This window comes from Homalodisca vitripennis, chromosome 2 (genome assembly GCF_021130785.1).
Source record: "Homalodisca vitripennis isolate AUS2020 chromosome 2, UT_GWSS_2.1, whole genome shotgun sequence".
Taxonomy (NCBI): domain Eukaryota; kingdom Metazoa; phylum Arthropoda; class Insecta; order Hemiptera; family Cicadellidae; genus Homalodisca; species Homalodisca vitripennis.
In genome coordinates this window covers 174260598-174279640 of record NC_060208.1, presented here as the reverse complement: position 1 = coordinate 174279640, position 19043 = coordinate 174260598, and the positions used below count along the sequence as shown (strand labels likewise).

The 19043-nt window shown below is 30.0% G+C and overlaps 1 protein-coding gene across 1 annotated transcript; it reads left to right on the top strand.

The window, feature by feature from the left end:
• Nucleotides 1-4233: 4233 nt before the first annotated feature.
• LOC124355052 lies at nucleotides 4234-18432 on the top strand. The gene is made up of 8 exons (XM_046805963.1): nucleotides 4234-4370; nucleotides 5957-6011; nucleotides 7819-7860; nucleotides 12129-12325; nucleotides 14023-14164; nucleotides 14528-14680; nucleotides 15935-16104; nucleotides 18231-18432. The coding sequence occupies exons 2-8, from the start codon at nucleotides 5957-5959 to the stop codon at nucleotides 18354-18356; spliced, it is 885 nt and encodes a 294-aa protein (XP_046661919.1). The 5' UTR covers nucleotides 4234-4370; the 3' UTR covers nucleotides 18357-18432.
• The last annotated feature ends 611 nt before the right edge of the window (nucleotides 18433-19043 follow it).

Below are 19043 nucleotides of genomic sequence, written 5' to 3'. Positions count from 1 at the left end.
CTCACCAGTAAAAACATAATATTTTCTTATTTTTGAAAACACGTTCATACAAATAAACGTTAAACTATATCTACCTCACTAGGGACACATAACAATTTTAATTCATAATAATGTAATAACAACAACATAATAATGTAATAACAACAACATAATAATGTAATAACAATAACATAATAATGTAATAACAACAACATAATAATGTAATAACAACAACATAATAATGTAATAACAACAACATAATAATGTAATAACAACAACATAATAATGTAATAACAACAACATAATAATGTAATAACAACAACATAATAATATATGCCTGTCTGCACTACATCTTGAGATCAAACTGACCTATAGGCTTGAAATTTTGCTTGATGCTTCCTTTCTACACAAGCAACATCAAGTCCTATGGTGGTGCATGCCACTGCATAAGGTTTGGCCTGAGCGTTAGCAAACATTGTTATATTTGTCTAATAGGTACCCATAGTAAAAACGAGAACATTACATAGTAAATCAATTCAAAACAAATTGAGTAAAGTCATATGACATGCATGCTAAATGTAGCCTCATAAAATGAGAAATAAATATGCAATTTTGAATGCAATTTCAGTGAACCCTGTACTTCTACCTTGTTAATTATAAAATGTCATATTTGGGGATACTAACCAAGCTAACCTATATAAAGTCTCTAATTAGTTTTATTATTTATCATATTACAAAGTATATACTGTTTAAATAATACAGGAATAATTCAGCTGTCTTTAATTTTGTAGAGACAGTGAGAAGGACATTGAGAGAGTCAAACTATTATTTAGAGTTTCAGTCTTATGATGCAAGGTCTTACGCTACAAATCTGTCAAACACACATTGAAGTTTGACACTTCGGCTTTTAAGGCAGCTTACCTAAACACCATCTGAAGCGTATTTTATGTGATAGTTGAATGTTTTAGTTCTATGTCTAAAAGCTCTATCTAGACCAGCTCATGCGAAAATACTCTGATAGAGGCTGGTGCATCTGAATCCTCCCTCTATAACTTGCGCGAAACACTGTTGCCCAATTTACGTATAAGGAAAGTTACCGATATACACAGACATCATCAGTTGTTACCGTAAACAAATATACGTACACTATATTTGTTCAACATGCAGATCGAACAGACCGTATGTGATCATAGCCACGTCATATAGAGAACATGGTGGTCAGCTACGATAGGTTAAGACCGCCCCCCTCAAATGCAACCGGAGCTTTTTGCTGTGGACTGCTCTAATGGCTATATGAAGACATGCCAGCATATACATTTCTTGTTTGAATCCTTTAATGTATTTACTGTCTGTCACGGTTGTCATCTATTTATTATTTAGAAAGGAACTGGTTTATATATAACATACGATATATATATATATATATATATATAACTCATCTGGATTTCTTCCACGATTCTGCACCATCGTTCAGAAGGAAGGTGATTGCTCTGTGTGACGTTACCTAATGCTGGGGCCGTCGGCTCCCCTCATTATAGTGCCAGTGCCTCCTCTTCAGTTTCTGTTTTAAGTTCTTTTCGTTGTTGTTTATTGTATATTTATTTGTTATGGTATTTATAATCTTTCTGTTAGTTATATCAATTGAAATAGTAGCTCTATTCACTGTTTACCTAATCTCTATTCTTGTTATTGTTACCTGATATTTCTATTGTTGTTAGTATATATACCATATATATATATATATATATATATATATATATATATATATATATATATATATATATATATATATATAGATATATAGTTTATTTCTTAGTTATTATAAAAACTGCAGCCCTATACACTGTTAACTCAATCCCACTGTAGTTTATCCTACTGTTATCTTAGATTCTTTACTGATGTTAGTCCTTTTTATATAGTTTATTTACTGCTTTTCCTTTATAGTATTTAATTAATTGTTATTTCTTATTTAAATAGCTCTCATTAGGCTCTATGTTCTATGTCCTATTGCTATACAGTGTTTACTAGCCTTACAATTTCCAGTCTTGTACAGTTGTTACCTGTGTTGTTTGCTGGTAATGCCTCCTTGTTGTATGTTACTATTTACTCTCTGTCTTATTAGCTCCTAAGAAAACTTTAGTACAACTTGTCCATAATTATTTTTTTGTTACTTTTGTATAAAATTGGCGATTGCCTTTGAAATAAATAAATAAACAGATACGTCGTTGCGTAGTCTTGTATTCATGAGTGTATTAAAATGTTGTTCCAAATGAACAGTTATTTAATTGTTGTTACAAAGTATGTACTTACTGTAACGTTTAGTGAATATCGTACAGTTCTCGTAAATGGTAGGCCTACACATTTCACAAGTCATATATGACAATAGAACAATACTAATGGATAAACTAAGTAATAGCTGATGTTAGAATTCTTCATAAACTAAGAAACAATACATATTAAGCAACTACATTTGCTCGCAGCTTCGCCCGCAACTTATATGCAACATTGTGTTTATTTGTTTGAATAACTCTTTCGATTTCAGTAGAACAACCTATTTTAGATAAATATAGAGGAACTCAACAGTCGAAATTGATAGCTTTCTTAGTGAAAGCACTTGTGAGTAATACGATAGGTATTTATGGCATTAAAAAAATGGAATTAGTCATATAGCATGCACCCATTTACCCATTTTTCAGTGTCTATGATTAAGAGAACTGTTAAGCGAAATTGAGAGTTTTACACTTCTAGTTCAAATTAATAATATTTCCAAAGCAAAATTAGAGTTTGCTAATTTTCCCTACGACACACACACACACACACTAATATATAATATTATATATATATATATATAATATTATATATATATATATAATATTATATATATATATATAATATTATATATATATATAATATTATATATATATATATATATATATATATATATATATATATATATATATATATATATATACAGGTATGTGTGTGTGTGTATATATGTACAATTACAAAATACACTGTATACATTAGACATTACTGTATATTATTTTAGCTCATGGAGTGACATGCACCATCATAGAACTCGATACCTATAAAGAAGTGAAGCTTCATGCTAAACTTCATTTTCAGGTCAGTTAATTCTCGAGATATTGTGCAGACAGATGGATAGATAGAAATGAACTCTACAGCCCCTTGGATAACACCCAACCAATTAGACAATCTCTTAGCCTAAGAACGCCGAGAACTAAAGTGCTCCTTTGAATACTGTTGTGAATACAATATATTCCTCAATCCAATCAGTAGTGACTAGTGAAATGTTTCGCAAGTTTGCTACGTCATAGATAGTTAAAGACATTTAGAAGAATTAACTGAAAGTTCTGTCCAGTTAATATTAGAATCCACCATCTACCATAACACAATTTTTTATCAATGTTTGGATAAACGTTGCGCTGTCAACCAATTAACGCCATTTATAAAGAACATATCAGTCGTAATTATGTCTTTTTTAGTAATTATCTGACATTATTGTTTCACTCATTAATGTGTATACAGGATATTGAAATTTAAAACTGAGTGGCAATGATACCCTTCTATTCAGGAATTATGTTCGGTTGTGGCCTGTTTAAAAATCTGCACGTGCTTAAAAATCGGCGTCGTGGAATCTGCATTATTGTTGTTAAAATGAACAAAATGATATAACGAAAAACCCTATACCAGTTAATAAGACATTAAAATGATGAAACAGTTGATATTTGCAATAAATAAAATTAGTGATTTCTTTAGAACTAAGGCATAAATCTAGGGGTTTTATTCTGGTGATTAAATGTGAAGGATTTTAATCTGAAAATAAAACTTTAAGCATAAAATTTTCATGTTCAATCTCCATTTTTGTTTGTTCAATGAAGTGAAAAGAATTTATCGTAAATAGAAATTAAAGTCCTTTTTTATAACTTTTTCGATTGTTTGGGGCATGGCCCGCTCGTTAAATATGATTGGTCCCTAATTAGCTACTTTTAGTTTTAGCACGATACATAGGCTACTACATCCGGGTCTTAATTTATTGCACTACTAATTATAAATTTTTTAAATGAGGATTTAATATATGAAATAAGGAATTCTTTACACTCTATGGGATCTTTGAGATCGGTTAGTAAAATATAACTTTCCAAACTATCAAGTACATAAAACAAAAGACTATAAATTTGGCGAAGAGTTTAAATTTATGCTCAGTTGAACTTCCATTGTGTATAACCAACCGTGTAAATTAAATGCACGTGTACTGACAATGCTCTGTAACAGACAGCCTACTACATCTACATTGTTGCTGTAAGTGCAACTATAATGCGACGCTGCTAAGTATTGTTCAAGCTGTAATATTCTACGATACAGGCGAAGTTGAGTATTAGATTTAAATATTACGCATTCTTATTTAATGACAATATCTTTTATTGTTAGTACTGAGTTAAGGATTTGTACTGTAAATGATAGTAATAATCAGTTTATACTACAGAATAAACGAGTTTAACGACAGAAATAAACGTGTATATAACTCTAACAAGTCATATTAGTCATCTATTATTGTACCATTGGGATACCGAGTTTTTCCAATCATCCAAGTTCCATCACTGACTTGACATAAAATGTACTAAAATATAATATGTTTCTTTTTATTCTACTAACAAGAAACAGTTTAGGTAATTAAAAAAGTAAGTACAGATTTATTTACAGAAGAAAACACATAACAGTGTGTTAACGAGCTATCAGACGGCAGCTCCAACACACAGGATAGGTAGTTGGCTTGTCAATATAGTCCGAACAATTGTTTCATAGGGAAATAACAAAAAAAAAGAACGCTAGCTTTTAGAACCTCTTACGATAAATCGTGATATGCCTGACTCACGATTTGTTGATTTGTTAGGAAATGTCGGGTTCGGCTCTTTGCGCAACTTCTCCAATAGTGCTGTAACATGTTATAGTTTACCATGGATAGTTGTAGCATCGCATTAATCTATATCCACACATATGCAGTTGTATAGTTTAAAAATGGCAATGCAGTAACGTCATTATATATATATATATATATAATATATATATATATATATATATATATTATATTATATATATATATATATATTTTAGTTTTATATATAAATGTATATATATTACTTATAATTGTATATATATATACATAATATATATATATATATATATATATATATATATATATATATATATATATATATTAATCTTCAATAAGAATTCTTCAATTATTGTAATAAACATTTTCTATATTTCTACATATTGAACATATATCATCTACATATATCATAAAATTAAAGTTTTAATTATGATTTTATTTTGTAAATAAATAACCCATTTAGTTAATTATTCCCTTTACCAGGTTTAGTTGAAGTAAATAAGAGTTTGGAATGAAAAGCATACAATTATTTAAAATTGTATTTTTGTTTTGTATATGACGTATCATAATAAACAATTTTGGGTTATTTCTAAATGCAATGTGAAAATATTAAATGTAGACATTTTTTAATTTTAGGATTAATTGAGGATATCCCTTTTCCTCACAGGCATGTTCTGAGTCTGACACACAGATGCAATAAATCATTTAAGAATATTCCATCAAAATGTCATTGTTTTAAACTAAATAATTTAGATTAACAACTACCGTGTTGCTAATTTAGAAATTATATTGCTTTATTTGGTTGTTAAGAGGGGTAATTTAAGAGAGTGAGGCTTAAGTTATGCTGAGTATTATTCCTAGTAATTTACGACAATTTTATTGGTATTTCTTAACGTTAGCAGATTTAATATATGCTCTTATGACGGTTTACCCGTAATTAAACACTGCTCTGGAATCGTCTGCGCTAATAAATAGCTATTTTATACATAGATTAATATTGACACGTTTCAATTTCAAGCTTTTCTCATTAAGGTGTATTATATATCTGTATATCTGTTGCAGATGATTCTCAAGATTACTGTTATTAGTTTGCTAACACAATCTATTCACTTGCCAGGTAAGAATTTATTTCTATAATTATCTTAGGTGAAGAATAGAACAGCTCACTGTAAAAATTAAGAACAGCTGCTGCAGACTTGGTGATGCGTGTTTATTTGTACTATTGCTAAATAACGCTCCATTAATTCTAGAATGAGTACTAAATGGTTTTATACGTTTAACTGTATTAGTTTCACAGAAGATAAATTATTCATACGGACAAGTTGTGCTATGGTGTAGTTAGTTCTGAGGGCCGACGCTAGGATGCGCAGCGCAATGCGCAGAGACAGCGTCAGCTGTCCTGTAACCGTGCAAGAGACTGGGCGCTCCACTGTACCGTACAGAAAGCGCCAAAGCGCTCACTTTTGCTATGCTTCAATTTATATCAATGGGGGGATTATCTCTGGTGTAACTAATACAATCAATGATTATCTTAACCTTATGACACAGAATGATTGTCAACTTATTAAAATCCGTAACTTACTTGCAATCAGCATTGGCATGAAAATTACTTCATATACTATTCATATATTTTAGAAAAGAACAATTTAAACAATTTTTACTTTTGTTGCAACTAGTTTTGTCACTGAGTTAACAATAATTAACAAGTCACATGAAAGAGTATGCAAATTAATAGTCTGATCGGATTTGGCGAGGAGAACTCATAGGGTGATAGAGGTGGTAACACCCATTACGTGGCAAAGCCATCGATAACATCTTGCATCTTCCTATTATATGAGTTTTAATGATTATCAAGAGGTTAAAAGTTATGAATCCTTATTTGGAACATAAATGTTTCTTAAGGTTGGACATCTGGACCAACATTGAGGTTTGATAAAGTAATTTAATTAAGCTAACCCAATTCCCAGTGGCTATTGATAATAGCGGTTTAGTGTGTTGTCAGACGTTTTTATAAGTACATATTCATGAGTTATCTTTATACCAAGTTTCATTTTAGTTAGTAGAGGTAAATAGTACATCATTCATATTAAACACAAGTTATTTTTTGCAATTCTAAACTCTGGCCTGTCCTAAAAAAACACTGATACGCTGTTGTTTATTTGAACCAGTTCGCTATGTGCTTTAGGTTGTTTAACCATCAGAAGATAAAAGAATTTATTAAGTCTCAAAAGGTAGTCGTATCTGATTTCTTTGTAACAGTAGATAGTTACCAATGGCCATGGTGCAGTGTAGCGAGTACGGCGGTTATCGCAAGATAACGTAATCAAACAATGTCGAACGTGGCTGCTGCTTGGATGTGTGACCGCTAAGCGATTCTGTCCGCGCAAGCGTACCGGCTGCCCGGCCGTTGGTGGTGGTTCGGAAGTCATCTCTAACCCGTTGGTCCTCTGATTAAGTGTTAGAGAGGGCTTCTTAGCCCTAACTTCGCCTGGTAAAATAAGACATTCTTCGACTTTCACAGTTCTTTGTTCAAGTATGTTATAAAGATGGATGATTGAAAGGATAATAGAATTTCGTACTTTTACCATCGTTATATGTTACAAAAATGAAACTGTACATTTCGAACTTTATCATTTTTCAGATGTTTTGACATTGGAATCCTATTATCCTTTTAGTATACAGTTTTGTATATATGAAAGTAATCTACTCAAAATGAATCTTCTACATTCCATTTTGTCTGCAATTCATTTAATTGTGTATTTTAAAAATTATAACAATTTTAGTTATATACATAGCTTCAAAAATGGGTGCAATATCAATTTTATAAAATAATTTTATCAACTAATAAATGAAAATCAATAAAAAATGTTACTTCTTAAGTAATACATTGTTTTATACATTTTATATAAAACATCGTTTTTTAGGAATTTCAGCAAATGAAGACCAGTCGAGAACAGAACTTCATGGTAAGTTACAGAAATTAAATTTGCCCATAGTTGTATTAGTTTGTGATGTCTTACTTTAATTTTAATTTATTTGTGGATGATATATATATATATATATATATATATATATATATATATATATATATATTTATATGTACTATGTGGATTTACATGAAATATGAATATCAATTTTTATATTCTTCAAAAAGTAAAGAAAAGCTCATTAAATATCATTTTGTTTTCATGATTAAATAGTAGTACATGGGAAACTTACACTTTGAATAAAAAAATATTTTTTATATACATTCAATACTTAATCTTCTGGAGGCGGTCCATCTAAGTGTAAAAAAGATTCATAAATATTGCTTGGAATTTTAACTCTTCCATAACTCTGCAAAAATATTAATTGGTTAAAAATAATATTATATATGCCACTTAAAGTATATCAAAATTTTTAAAATTTGCTTTATAAGAGTTAAATTCTTAAACAAAACTTATGGTCTTGTTTTTGAACAAATTAATAGCTGTCAAATTAAACCCTACTAGTTACCCATAATTTTACAGGTACCAATATGTTTCAATCACTTTTGATTATTTTCGTGGAATATTATGTTACTAGGGATATTATATTCGTGCGAAAATTGCGAATTGCAAAACTCAAATAACTTTAATATATTTATTTACAAAACAAGCAAATGCTATAAAAATCTTTTATGTACGATCTTTCATGTTACCCTAATTGCATAAGGCTAGTTGATGAATAGTTATTAAATTATGATTAATTTAGTGTTCTTCATTAATGTAATAAAAAAGTAACGTACAATAATTATTTGGCTGTTGGAATATCTTTTTATGAAAATGAACGAAATGATATGGGTAAAATTAGGTTTTGAAGTATTTTAAAGTACTCATTCTTGGTTATAATATGATTACACATAATGTACTTTTTGAATATACAAATTAGTTACTTCAAAAAAATTTTCTTTAAAGTTGTCCGAATTACTGTTAGCTCACACAATTATTTTTGTTCTGACTGGTTAGATTCTTTTGAAAAACCCCACTCACAAGTATTTTTGATTGAGGATAATTGCATTTAACTACCTCTAGCGAAATAATGACTCTGGTTCCAATTTATTCGAAAATAATTAAACCAGAAATATGAACCAGTGTGGCAATGTCTGACTGCAGAACGTATTCTATTTACTATACTAAGGGCATATGTCTGGTATTCGTTATAGATATTAGTTCTAATTATAAGATTGATGTTTTGTTTACAATTAAATTATCATATTATAAAATTACTTCAAACAAAATAATATAAGAAGTAAACACGATTCTACGAATGATAATATTAAACTTTTACTTATACAAGGATACTCTTGATACTAACATAAACGTATGTTAGTTTTATTTCCTTGTTAATATAAATTCTTGGTTTGAGGGTCACTTGATTTAATGTGCTCAAAAAATGAATGGCAACTCATTTTAAAAGTAAGTTTTGGTTAAAGCTATATGTCCATATAAGATATGCAAATTATATTTGTAAAAGTATGTTCTGGTCCTGGACATTTTTGTCATTTGCTGTGGAACTAAATATATATTACAGATTAGTTTTGCATGTAAATAGCATTATTGACCTTATAATGCAATGTAGAATCCTGTCTTCTTGGTTCAAGTAATGCAGAAGAATCCTGGGTCAAAATTGATTCCACAGAATGTCAATACTAAGAAAACAAAATGGATTAATATAGTAGGAGGTACATCAGGTTTAGGTAGAACATATTTTCACCCCCCCCCCATCTTTGAATCAATGACGTTCTAAAAACCATCTTCCCTTAAGATTTGTTCGGTAGAAGTTAAATTGAAAATTATATGTACAGAGCTTCATGATTATAATTATAAATCTTAACTATATAGTGAATAGCATTAATGTTGGATATTCAACATTGTAGTAGAAAAAAGCAAGCAAATGATGAAAACATAGCAAGGAAATTAATTTTTTTAAGTACTGTATTTTGATACACTAATATAAGTGCATATTAATTATAATTATTTCATAGGAAATAATTGTGATAAGGTTTCAATTTTACGCATCTATGAGTGATTTAATATGTGTTAAAGTGTTTGAAGGGTACTTTAACATAGCTATCCGATTAGTAAGAAGTCAAACCGTTTTTTAAACTCAGAATTTCAAAATTTCAACACATTTTCAAAAAATGAACTGAAAATATGAAACATGTCCTACACGATCCTATGCTATATTTACATTAGCAAATGACTATCACAGGATTTAGTCAAGCATTTACCTCAGAGTTTGAATAAACATATTTTAATATCTAAAATTTAGACTTAAGCCATACTATCATTTTATACAGGTGTTTGTTGTAATAATTAAAAACTAGATTAATTTGGTTGGAACTTTCAACTTAATAACAAATTAAAAAAAAATCATTGATTAGCAGAACATTACGATTTAAAATATTAAGAAAACTATGTTGTATAAAGAAACATTTTTGTAAGTATAACAGAGACCGTAATTTTAATGAGAAAAATTAAATTAAAGGATGAAAATTTATTGAAATAGGATTTCTGGAAAAAGGACAAGAAACATAATGTACGTCATCATAAGTAGCTAACACTACAAAAAAATATCAATTCAGCAACAATATTAAATCCACTCTAATTTATTTGATATACAGAGAAAGATTTAAATAATTTGTAAGTTTTGGTTGATTAAACACTTAATAACGTCTCTGTTCACCATTCGGGTAAAATTTATAATTCGATAATTCGACACCAAATACTCAGGTTAAACAGGAATCACCTAATCTAAATGTTATGTAGAAACTAGATAAATAGCAGTAATATATAGTTAAACTTTGAATGGAAAAATATTGAAGTAAAAAAAGAAATTCATCGTATTCAAGTTGTAAAACAGCCTGCAGCTATTCTTGTAAAATAAAAGGGTGAAGTCGTTACAAGTTGGTAAAGTGTTCGTTTTAAATATATTTTATTCTGAAAGAAGATTCAAACATACAGTAACAAAGTGACTACTTGAGTGCGGTAGTAATTGGTGAAGTGACAAAGCCTTTTTACTGTGACAAAGACTAAATGCGTGTGAATACGTTGCAAAAGAACACATCTGCACATGTCAGCTCGTCAAATACAAACACAGACTTTAAGCGTATTCTCTGACGTTTGCTCTCTATAGTTCTGGTTCTTAATTCCTGTATTAACCAACCCTAAATATAAAGTGAATCAACGAATAAAAACATGTTTTAACGCTCAGTATTAGTGATTAAAAGTAGATTCTTTCAAATTGTTTTCATATTGGTTCTAGTTTTTATATATGGAAGAATTTATTCGCTGTTTTATATCACTCAAAAATGAATACTTCCATAACGGTTGATTGAGCTTATTGGATTTTCAAACACCCTTCAAAAATTCGTAGATCAGGAATTAATGATCTTGATCGCAGCTATTCATTACTTGTCCAACCCCAACAACCCCTCCCCCAACAACGCTTTCGTTGGGGCTGGAAAAAAAGCAAATAACATTTTCTAATGAAAGTATTGTCTAATCAAATTTCAAAAGAAGTTATAAAGAACATAGACACAACAAAAACAAACACTATGCAGTCAGGTAATCTTAAATAACATCTGTTTCAACGAAATGTACTTTTGATATTTCAAAGAATAAAATCTTTGTATGGATTTAGCTGTCATACTTTCCACTAAAACCACGTTATTTGAGTCGCATTGTAGGAGGCTTACACGCAAATGAGTGATGAGAGCTGGCCTCTTGGACCCTTCGGAAGCCCAAAATTCCTCCACCATATAATCACACTTTGTGGACGTATGAGGAATCCATACTGTATGCATGAGCGATTTATAATCGAGTATATACAAAAAGAAAAAGATAATATGAGACAGCTTAAAAAATAAAATAGAGATGATGAACCATGTGTGAATTGAAGCAAAATATTGTATAATTATGTAGAATTGGTAAAGGTTCATATACTGGAATCTATTAATCGTGCTCTAAGGATGCTCGAAATGATGATTAATTTTTAAAATTTCTGGTGTATACTAGTTTTGTTTTTAAATATGAATGTCGAAATAACACTACTAACTCATACAAATCCAGTTTCATCAAATAATTATTAAATTTTTGGATTACTACAATTATTGTTCATAATTAATTGTAATTAATTGAAATTAAATAAGAAAATAAATCATAATCCAACAGTTTACTGAAGTTATATATGCTCCTTAAATATACTTCTGCAGTAACTTACTGCCGTGGAGCCGACGGATACCACAAGCTCCCAACGTCTGTGCATGAGATCAATGAGAAATCTCCACCGGATTGGGTGATTGCCGGATATGATGAGGAGCTGAAATGTGATATCTACTCCTATCCTAACGACCCTAGAATGATGCTGCTATTTGACCAGTGGGGCAATCCTTGTGCTATGCGTTTGGGTGTAAGTATAATTTAGGTTCTTCTCTAACCAAGTGAAAGTCAAGTAAGTTCCATTAACGACCATTAATATCTTACAAAGACTTACATCCTTCTTAAAAGTAAGTTACGGTCATTATGATCTCAGCTGACGTCTTTCCTAAAAGTAATCTACGATCATTCATATTTTACAAGGAACTACGATTTTAAATTACCATATTTCTTAAAAGTAGTTGCATTCATTTTAAAAAGAGTTAAAATATTATATTAAATCATTCTTAAAAGTAAGTTACGACGATTAGACACAAGGAGTTACTATTTCAGCTTACTATCTTCTTACATGTAAGTTACGATGATTGGTATCTTACAATAATTTCGACCTTCAATACAGTACTGAAGAAAGACAAATATGTGGAATATCTTTTTACATCTGCATTGATTCCACTGCGTAAATTTTGTTTAGGAAGTCGTTGAAAATATTTAAATAATATTATATCAATCTTGAACTTTAACTGATAAGCTTTAGTTTACATCATAAGAGACCAAAGGCTTTAATACTAATAATCATCAAGTACCCTTATCTTTAAAGGTGAGGTTTTGTACCTGATGCATTTCTGTTTGGTGCATTATGCAATATGGAATTCTAAAAAACAGAAAAATGCAGTAGTAACATTAAACAAATTGATAACTGGTATAAAAAGTTGCATCTAAAGATAGCTGGAATCATGATTATCAGTTTAGTGGCAATGGTTATAAGAAAAACTCTTTTTAATGATTCTTCAACAAACTTTTTCAATTCTATGGATTTAATAGAATCGTTTTGATTACTTCATTCCAGTCACGTATGGTATATTTCTTGCACAATTAAATATTTTTAAAATATAGGAGAAGAAAAACTTATTTTACCTCGGTTTATACTATTGCTAATACTTTATTATCTCTAGTTTCCAATACTAAGATAATGTCAGTTTTAGAGTTATATTTATAAAAGTTATGTTCCATCTAATTTATCATTTTATAATTAGATAAGAAATATGATTTTCCATTTAACACCATTCAATTTATCCTCTCACAATTAGATAAATGCTATTTCCAGTTAGCTCAATTCCATTCATCCTTTTAAAATTTGATAAGAAATGGTATTTTAAGTCAGCTCTTTCCATTCATCCTCTTATGATTAGATAATAAAAGCTGTTTTACACCTAGATAAACTCCATTCATCCTCTTATAATTAGATAATAAAAGCTGTTTTACACCTAGATAAACTCCATTTATCCTCTTATAATTAGATAATAAAAGCTGTTTTACACCTAGATAAACTCCATTCATCCTCTTATAATTAGATGATACATGATATTTTCAAGTTAGCTGTTGTCATTCATCCTCTTATAATTAGATTATACATGATATTTTCAAGTTAGCTGTTGTCATTTATCCTCTTATAATTAGATGATAAATTATATTTTCCAGTTAGCTTCATTGCATTCATCCTGTTACAATTAGTTTATAAATGATATTTTTCAGTTAGCTCAATTTCATTCATCCTCTTTGGATGAGAAATAATTTTTTAATTTAATTTAATGAATCGAGATGCTTACTTTTTAAAACATTACGCTATTTTTAGATTTTAAAATAAATGATTTTCTACTACTCCATGTGTTTTACAGTTTGAACAAAAAATACATGTGAATGCAAAATAATTTGTGTTTATTTTCAAACTAGTACATCATTGAAGACCTGCCTAAGATGGGCGAGTCGAACAACCGGGAATTCACATACAGGTACGACGACAAACCGATGTACAGACTGGCCAACTACTGGGATACCGACATCTGGGAAACTACATTCTTGTTCACCAGTCCAGGTTTGCTTATTTTTAAAAGTTTGTTTAAGTTTATAAAAATGACATATAATATACTGTGAGGCTTTAATCAACACATTGTACAAGGATACTTCTTCAAAAATACGATCACTGTTGCTGATGAAGTGATTATTACAGTTTATTGTTGTAATATTAGATATTCATACAAGTATTAAATACGCAAATCATTAAGTATCTAAGATTTGAGTGGTATCTTCTAAAAATCCAAATATATAAACGATCAAACTCAAAAATATAAGTAGTAGTTTTTCTATTACTATACGGGTAAAAAAGTAATATTTGTTTATACTTGCTCGTTAAATAGTACTTTTAAAGTCAGTGCCTTGGCCTACTTTTATTCCACAGAAACTCTGAAGAACGGAGGGCGAAAAGAAACAGGTGGGATATTTGCTGACGAAGTCTGGATGCCTCTGACAGGAGAGTATGTTCGTATACCCGACCACGAATATGGAATCATGTCCATTGGGTTCACAAAACAAGTTTGTCACAAAGGAATGGGTGCGTTGTTTGATCTGGATATGAGTAGGATATTTTAAGTTACCTTGCTATAATTTTGATTATTTGTAATTTTAATTTAAGCTGAAGTAAAATATAAGTAGAGTAAATGAACAAGCTGGAAAAGTAATAAAGACATTAAAACTTCCTCAAATATTCAACTGGTTACGCCCCTGTTGAAATCTTGGAATCTGTCAGATCAGTACAAAAAACTGTACTAGATCTGGATCTTAGATCTCTGGGATTGAGGTTATCACAAACAGTTGAATCTCCTGTCTTTTTGTCAGCGTGATTCTAATGACATATGAATGAAGATTATTCAACCAAGTTGACTCAGTAAAGTTTGTAATGGTCTGTACCGTTGGCATAAATAAATAAGCCAGTTAAAAGTTTGTAAATATGTAGAATTTTTGGTTGGCTTGCAATATTTTCAGAGCGCCGCATTCTTTTTGTAAATTAAAAAAAAGATCTTTGAAAATCAGAAATTACCAGTACTGGAGATACTAAATATATTACTATTCTGGAATATTTTTATGGACTGACCGAGATAAAATAAATTTCATATTTGATTCAATTTCACGGTTAGGAGTTGTAATCCTAGTTCATTTTAACGTATAATACAATAAGTTAGCTCCAAAATGGTTTGGTCTTAATCACGTCTGATATATTAAAAAATTCTAGAAATGTGTAGAAAAACTGAAAAAATCAAAGCAACTCTTATTTGCAAAGATAAGGAATCTTAACAGAATTCCTTAAAGTCTCTAAAACATTTTAATCCTATTAACTATATAGCAATAGTTTTCATGCCATTCAGGGATATTAAATTTAAAAGCTGTTTATTTTACTAATCGACATTAGAGAATCACTCGAAATACTGTCCAGATATCTGCCAATAACTTACTTAAGAATATTTGCCTATGTATTGAGTATACTAACTTCTAACAAAGGTAATATGTTTAGCAACTTAATTCATGTGTTATTTGTAAAAAGTTAATTAAAAACTCACTACTATATTGAACCAGCATCCCCAACTTAGAAATAAAATTAATACGGAATACAAGGTTGTAACTCGAGTGTTGTTGAAAGCGTTCAAATTTGTCCACAATTTTTTTTAGAACGTCTCTTGTTACAAATGTTTTACAATTTAGTTAATGCCAATGTTGCGAACTACATATATAACATATAATGTCCTTAATTCAATTTTAAATATTGAGAAAGATCTTTTTATAACAATTATTTAATTTTCTCTGATTCCAGGTAATCATTACTTTTTCAACATGACGCCGTGGCTTGACTGCCACGATTGGTTGGGCCCTTATGTGCACTACGAGAACCGCAAACTTGTGGGCATCGCCAATGCACCGTTCGGCTCATTCACTTACCTACACCAGAACTGGTTTGAGATCCACGATCCTCGCTTTGTCGATGTCAGTATTTGTCTATCATAATTACCTTACCTAGATACCTAGTTGTATTGGCATTCAATATCTGGAGAATTCTGTGTCACTTTTTCCCTCACCGATGTCAAATGAGTTCTTAAAAAAGTTCATTCCATTTTGTTGGTTGAGCATTAGTGAAGCCTATCACTCGAGATTTCAGTATTCATTTATATCTGCCAGTCTGTCCACCAATAACTAGAGATCGAGCTGACCTTAAACTTTGCGTGTAGGTTTAATTCTATATAAGCATCATCGAGTTCGATGGTAGGGGAATGTTGCTAAAAAGGATTTGGCTGAGCACTACCGAATACGTTTACATTAGTCATAATGAGTTAACACGATGGCAACGCATAATAAATAAATGTTGTAAACAAAAAAAAAAAATAAGTACAATAATTCCCTTAAAATGCTATTTTAACGTTGGAATATTTCGAAATATTCTAAATTTAATCACATTTACCCATAATATAAAATGCAATAAATTTATTCTATAAGGTGCCTTAAATACGTATATGTTATACACAGATCTTAGTACCCATTAAATAACTAATAACCATGATATAGTAATAATATGTCATTTTAACATGTGACATAGAAATGCATGTAGCCTAACGAATGAATGAATATGATATAGAATATGATATGATGTATACTAATGAATGAGATATAGAAATTGTACATGCAACCTTAGTGAAGCCTATTATGAAACACACAGTATGGCGTACTCCTATTATGTATTATATATGGAATAGTGACTGAATAAACAAACAACCCAGGGGATACGTTTATTGTCTAAGGAGTTTTTCTACATGTGGCTTACTTTTTTAATACAGTGCTAAACTGCATGCCTGAAATGGAGGGAATTGTGTTCCAGTATTCAGTCACGAAAAGATCTTCGTACAAGGATAGGAGTACCACACCACGTGTGGTTTAACAGGCTTTGCTGAGGTCGCATGTAAAATGTTTCATTATAGAGCTCATTTCATTTGGATACACATGTTACTATGTAACATACTAAAATATCATATGATTGAACTCAGCCTTTTTACTAATGTATTTATTCTGCGGTTACTCGTAAACATGATTTGCCCATAAAACCAGTGTAAAGGTATTCACTACTGCCCAGTCAAATCTTATTGAGTGACAAACACTATCATCGAACTTGATGTTGCTTATATCAAAATGATGCTTCGAGCAAAAATTCACGTCTCTAGGTCAACTCGTTCTCGAGATATTGGTGGGCAGACACGGACATAAATGCAGCTTTCTAGTTACTTCGCTAACGCTTAACCAACTATGATATTGATAAAATCTTGTAGAAGCTAGACTATAGGAAGAATTATTCCATCCTGAATTTGATATAGCGGGGGAGCCTACTCTAACTTTTAATTTTTTGGTTTTCTTATTCTAGAGTTAGGCTAATAGGAATTGCTTGATAGGTTTATACATTGTAATTGTTTATAAATAAAAAAGTAGGATTTTATCGAGATTTCAAAAACATTTGCAAAGGAAATCTTTTTAAACTTGTACAGTGTATTCAAGCATTTTTGTTGATATTAGAGAATTTATGTTCTTCTGCAAAGCATCCTTTGTTTATGTCAAAGCTTAATTCTTAATTACCTATATATCTGAGAATACTATTATTGATTTTCATCCCTGAACGTTTAGTAGCCTAATTACAACACAAAATACAAAATTACAACTAATTACAACATTAGCATACATTTTTCTTAATTTAGTAGTGAAAGCCATTCTAACATTAAATTCTTTCTAACTTTATGTTAAACATTTTTTAAATGCTTTGACGTATAGTAAAAATGAAATTTTGTATAATTTTGCCAGATGAATTTTTAAACTTTTACCTCCTTAAAAGGGTTGTGTGAGATCCATTAAGAAAACTAAAGTAACAGTCGTCTAATGTTTTAATTAATGTGAAAGTATTCAAATGGTACAATTATCATGGAAGATATAGATATATTATATATATGGAGGAAGGTCCCATATATATATGCATACTGTAGTTATGCAGTAGTATAGTTATGTATAGTAGACCTTAAATATTTTGTTATTAATAAAATCGTAATCTTTAATTGTTTTAATATTGTATTTTACAGAGGGTTATGCCATTCAAGCCTGGCTGTTTCAACGATTGGCTGGAATACATCGGCACTACCGCTATTCATATATATTTGGTTGCGAACCCTCGTAACATTTCATGTGATGCTTGTTTATTCGGATGAATATGGTTCATGAAGTTAAATGAAATGCATGTTGGGAATTTAGCGTCCAAAATTAAATATACAACCACTAATATAATTCCTAACGCGTTAATTATTTTTCCTTGTTCTGCTTACACAAATACAATTTGTAAACATTGCAAGGCATTTTATATGTTTACAAATAGTATAAATCCACTCTACTTTCTAAGACTTCAAAGTTCGCATCAAGTGACATCTAGATCATGCTTGACGAAAATGCGATATTATTATTCTCATGATTGTAAAGTATCTATGAGACGTAGTTGTGACTGATTGTTTTAACAAACTCCAGTTATTTATAGGTACCTGGGTAATTTTCTGACGTACATACAATAAAGGACTTACGAAAAGAACTGTCCATAAGGCATAACCAAACTGGCTCATCAACTAAGTCGCAGGAGTGTAAATTTACTGTGGGATCACAAACAATTTTAATAAACATTGAAGAGTATTGAGGTCTAATTTTTATAAAATATAAATATTTATTTGACGATAAAGTTATCGTTTGTTCTATAAAAAAATATAAAATTAGAATCATGGAATTACCATTATAATTACTATTATTTAAATTTAGTTAAATTAGAGGTTAATTGTATTTTCAATTAGTTTTAAGAATGTATATCTAACATTTCAGGGTATAGACATGTTCTCCTGGGGCAGAGTACGATA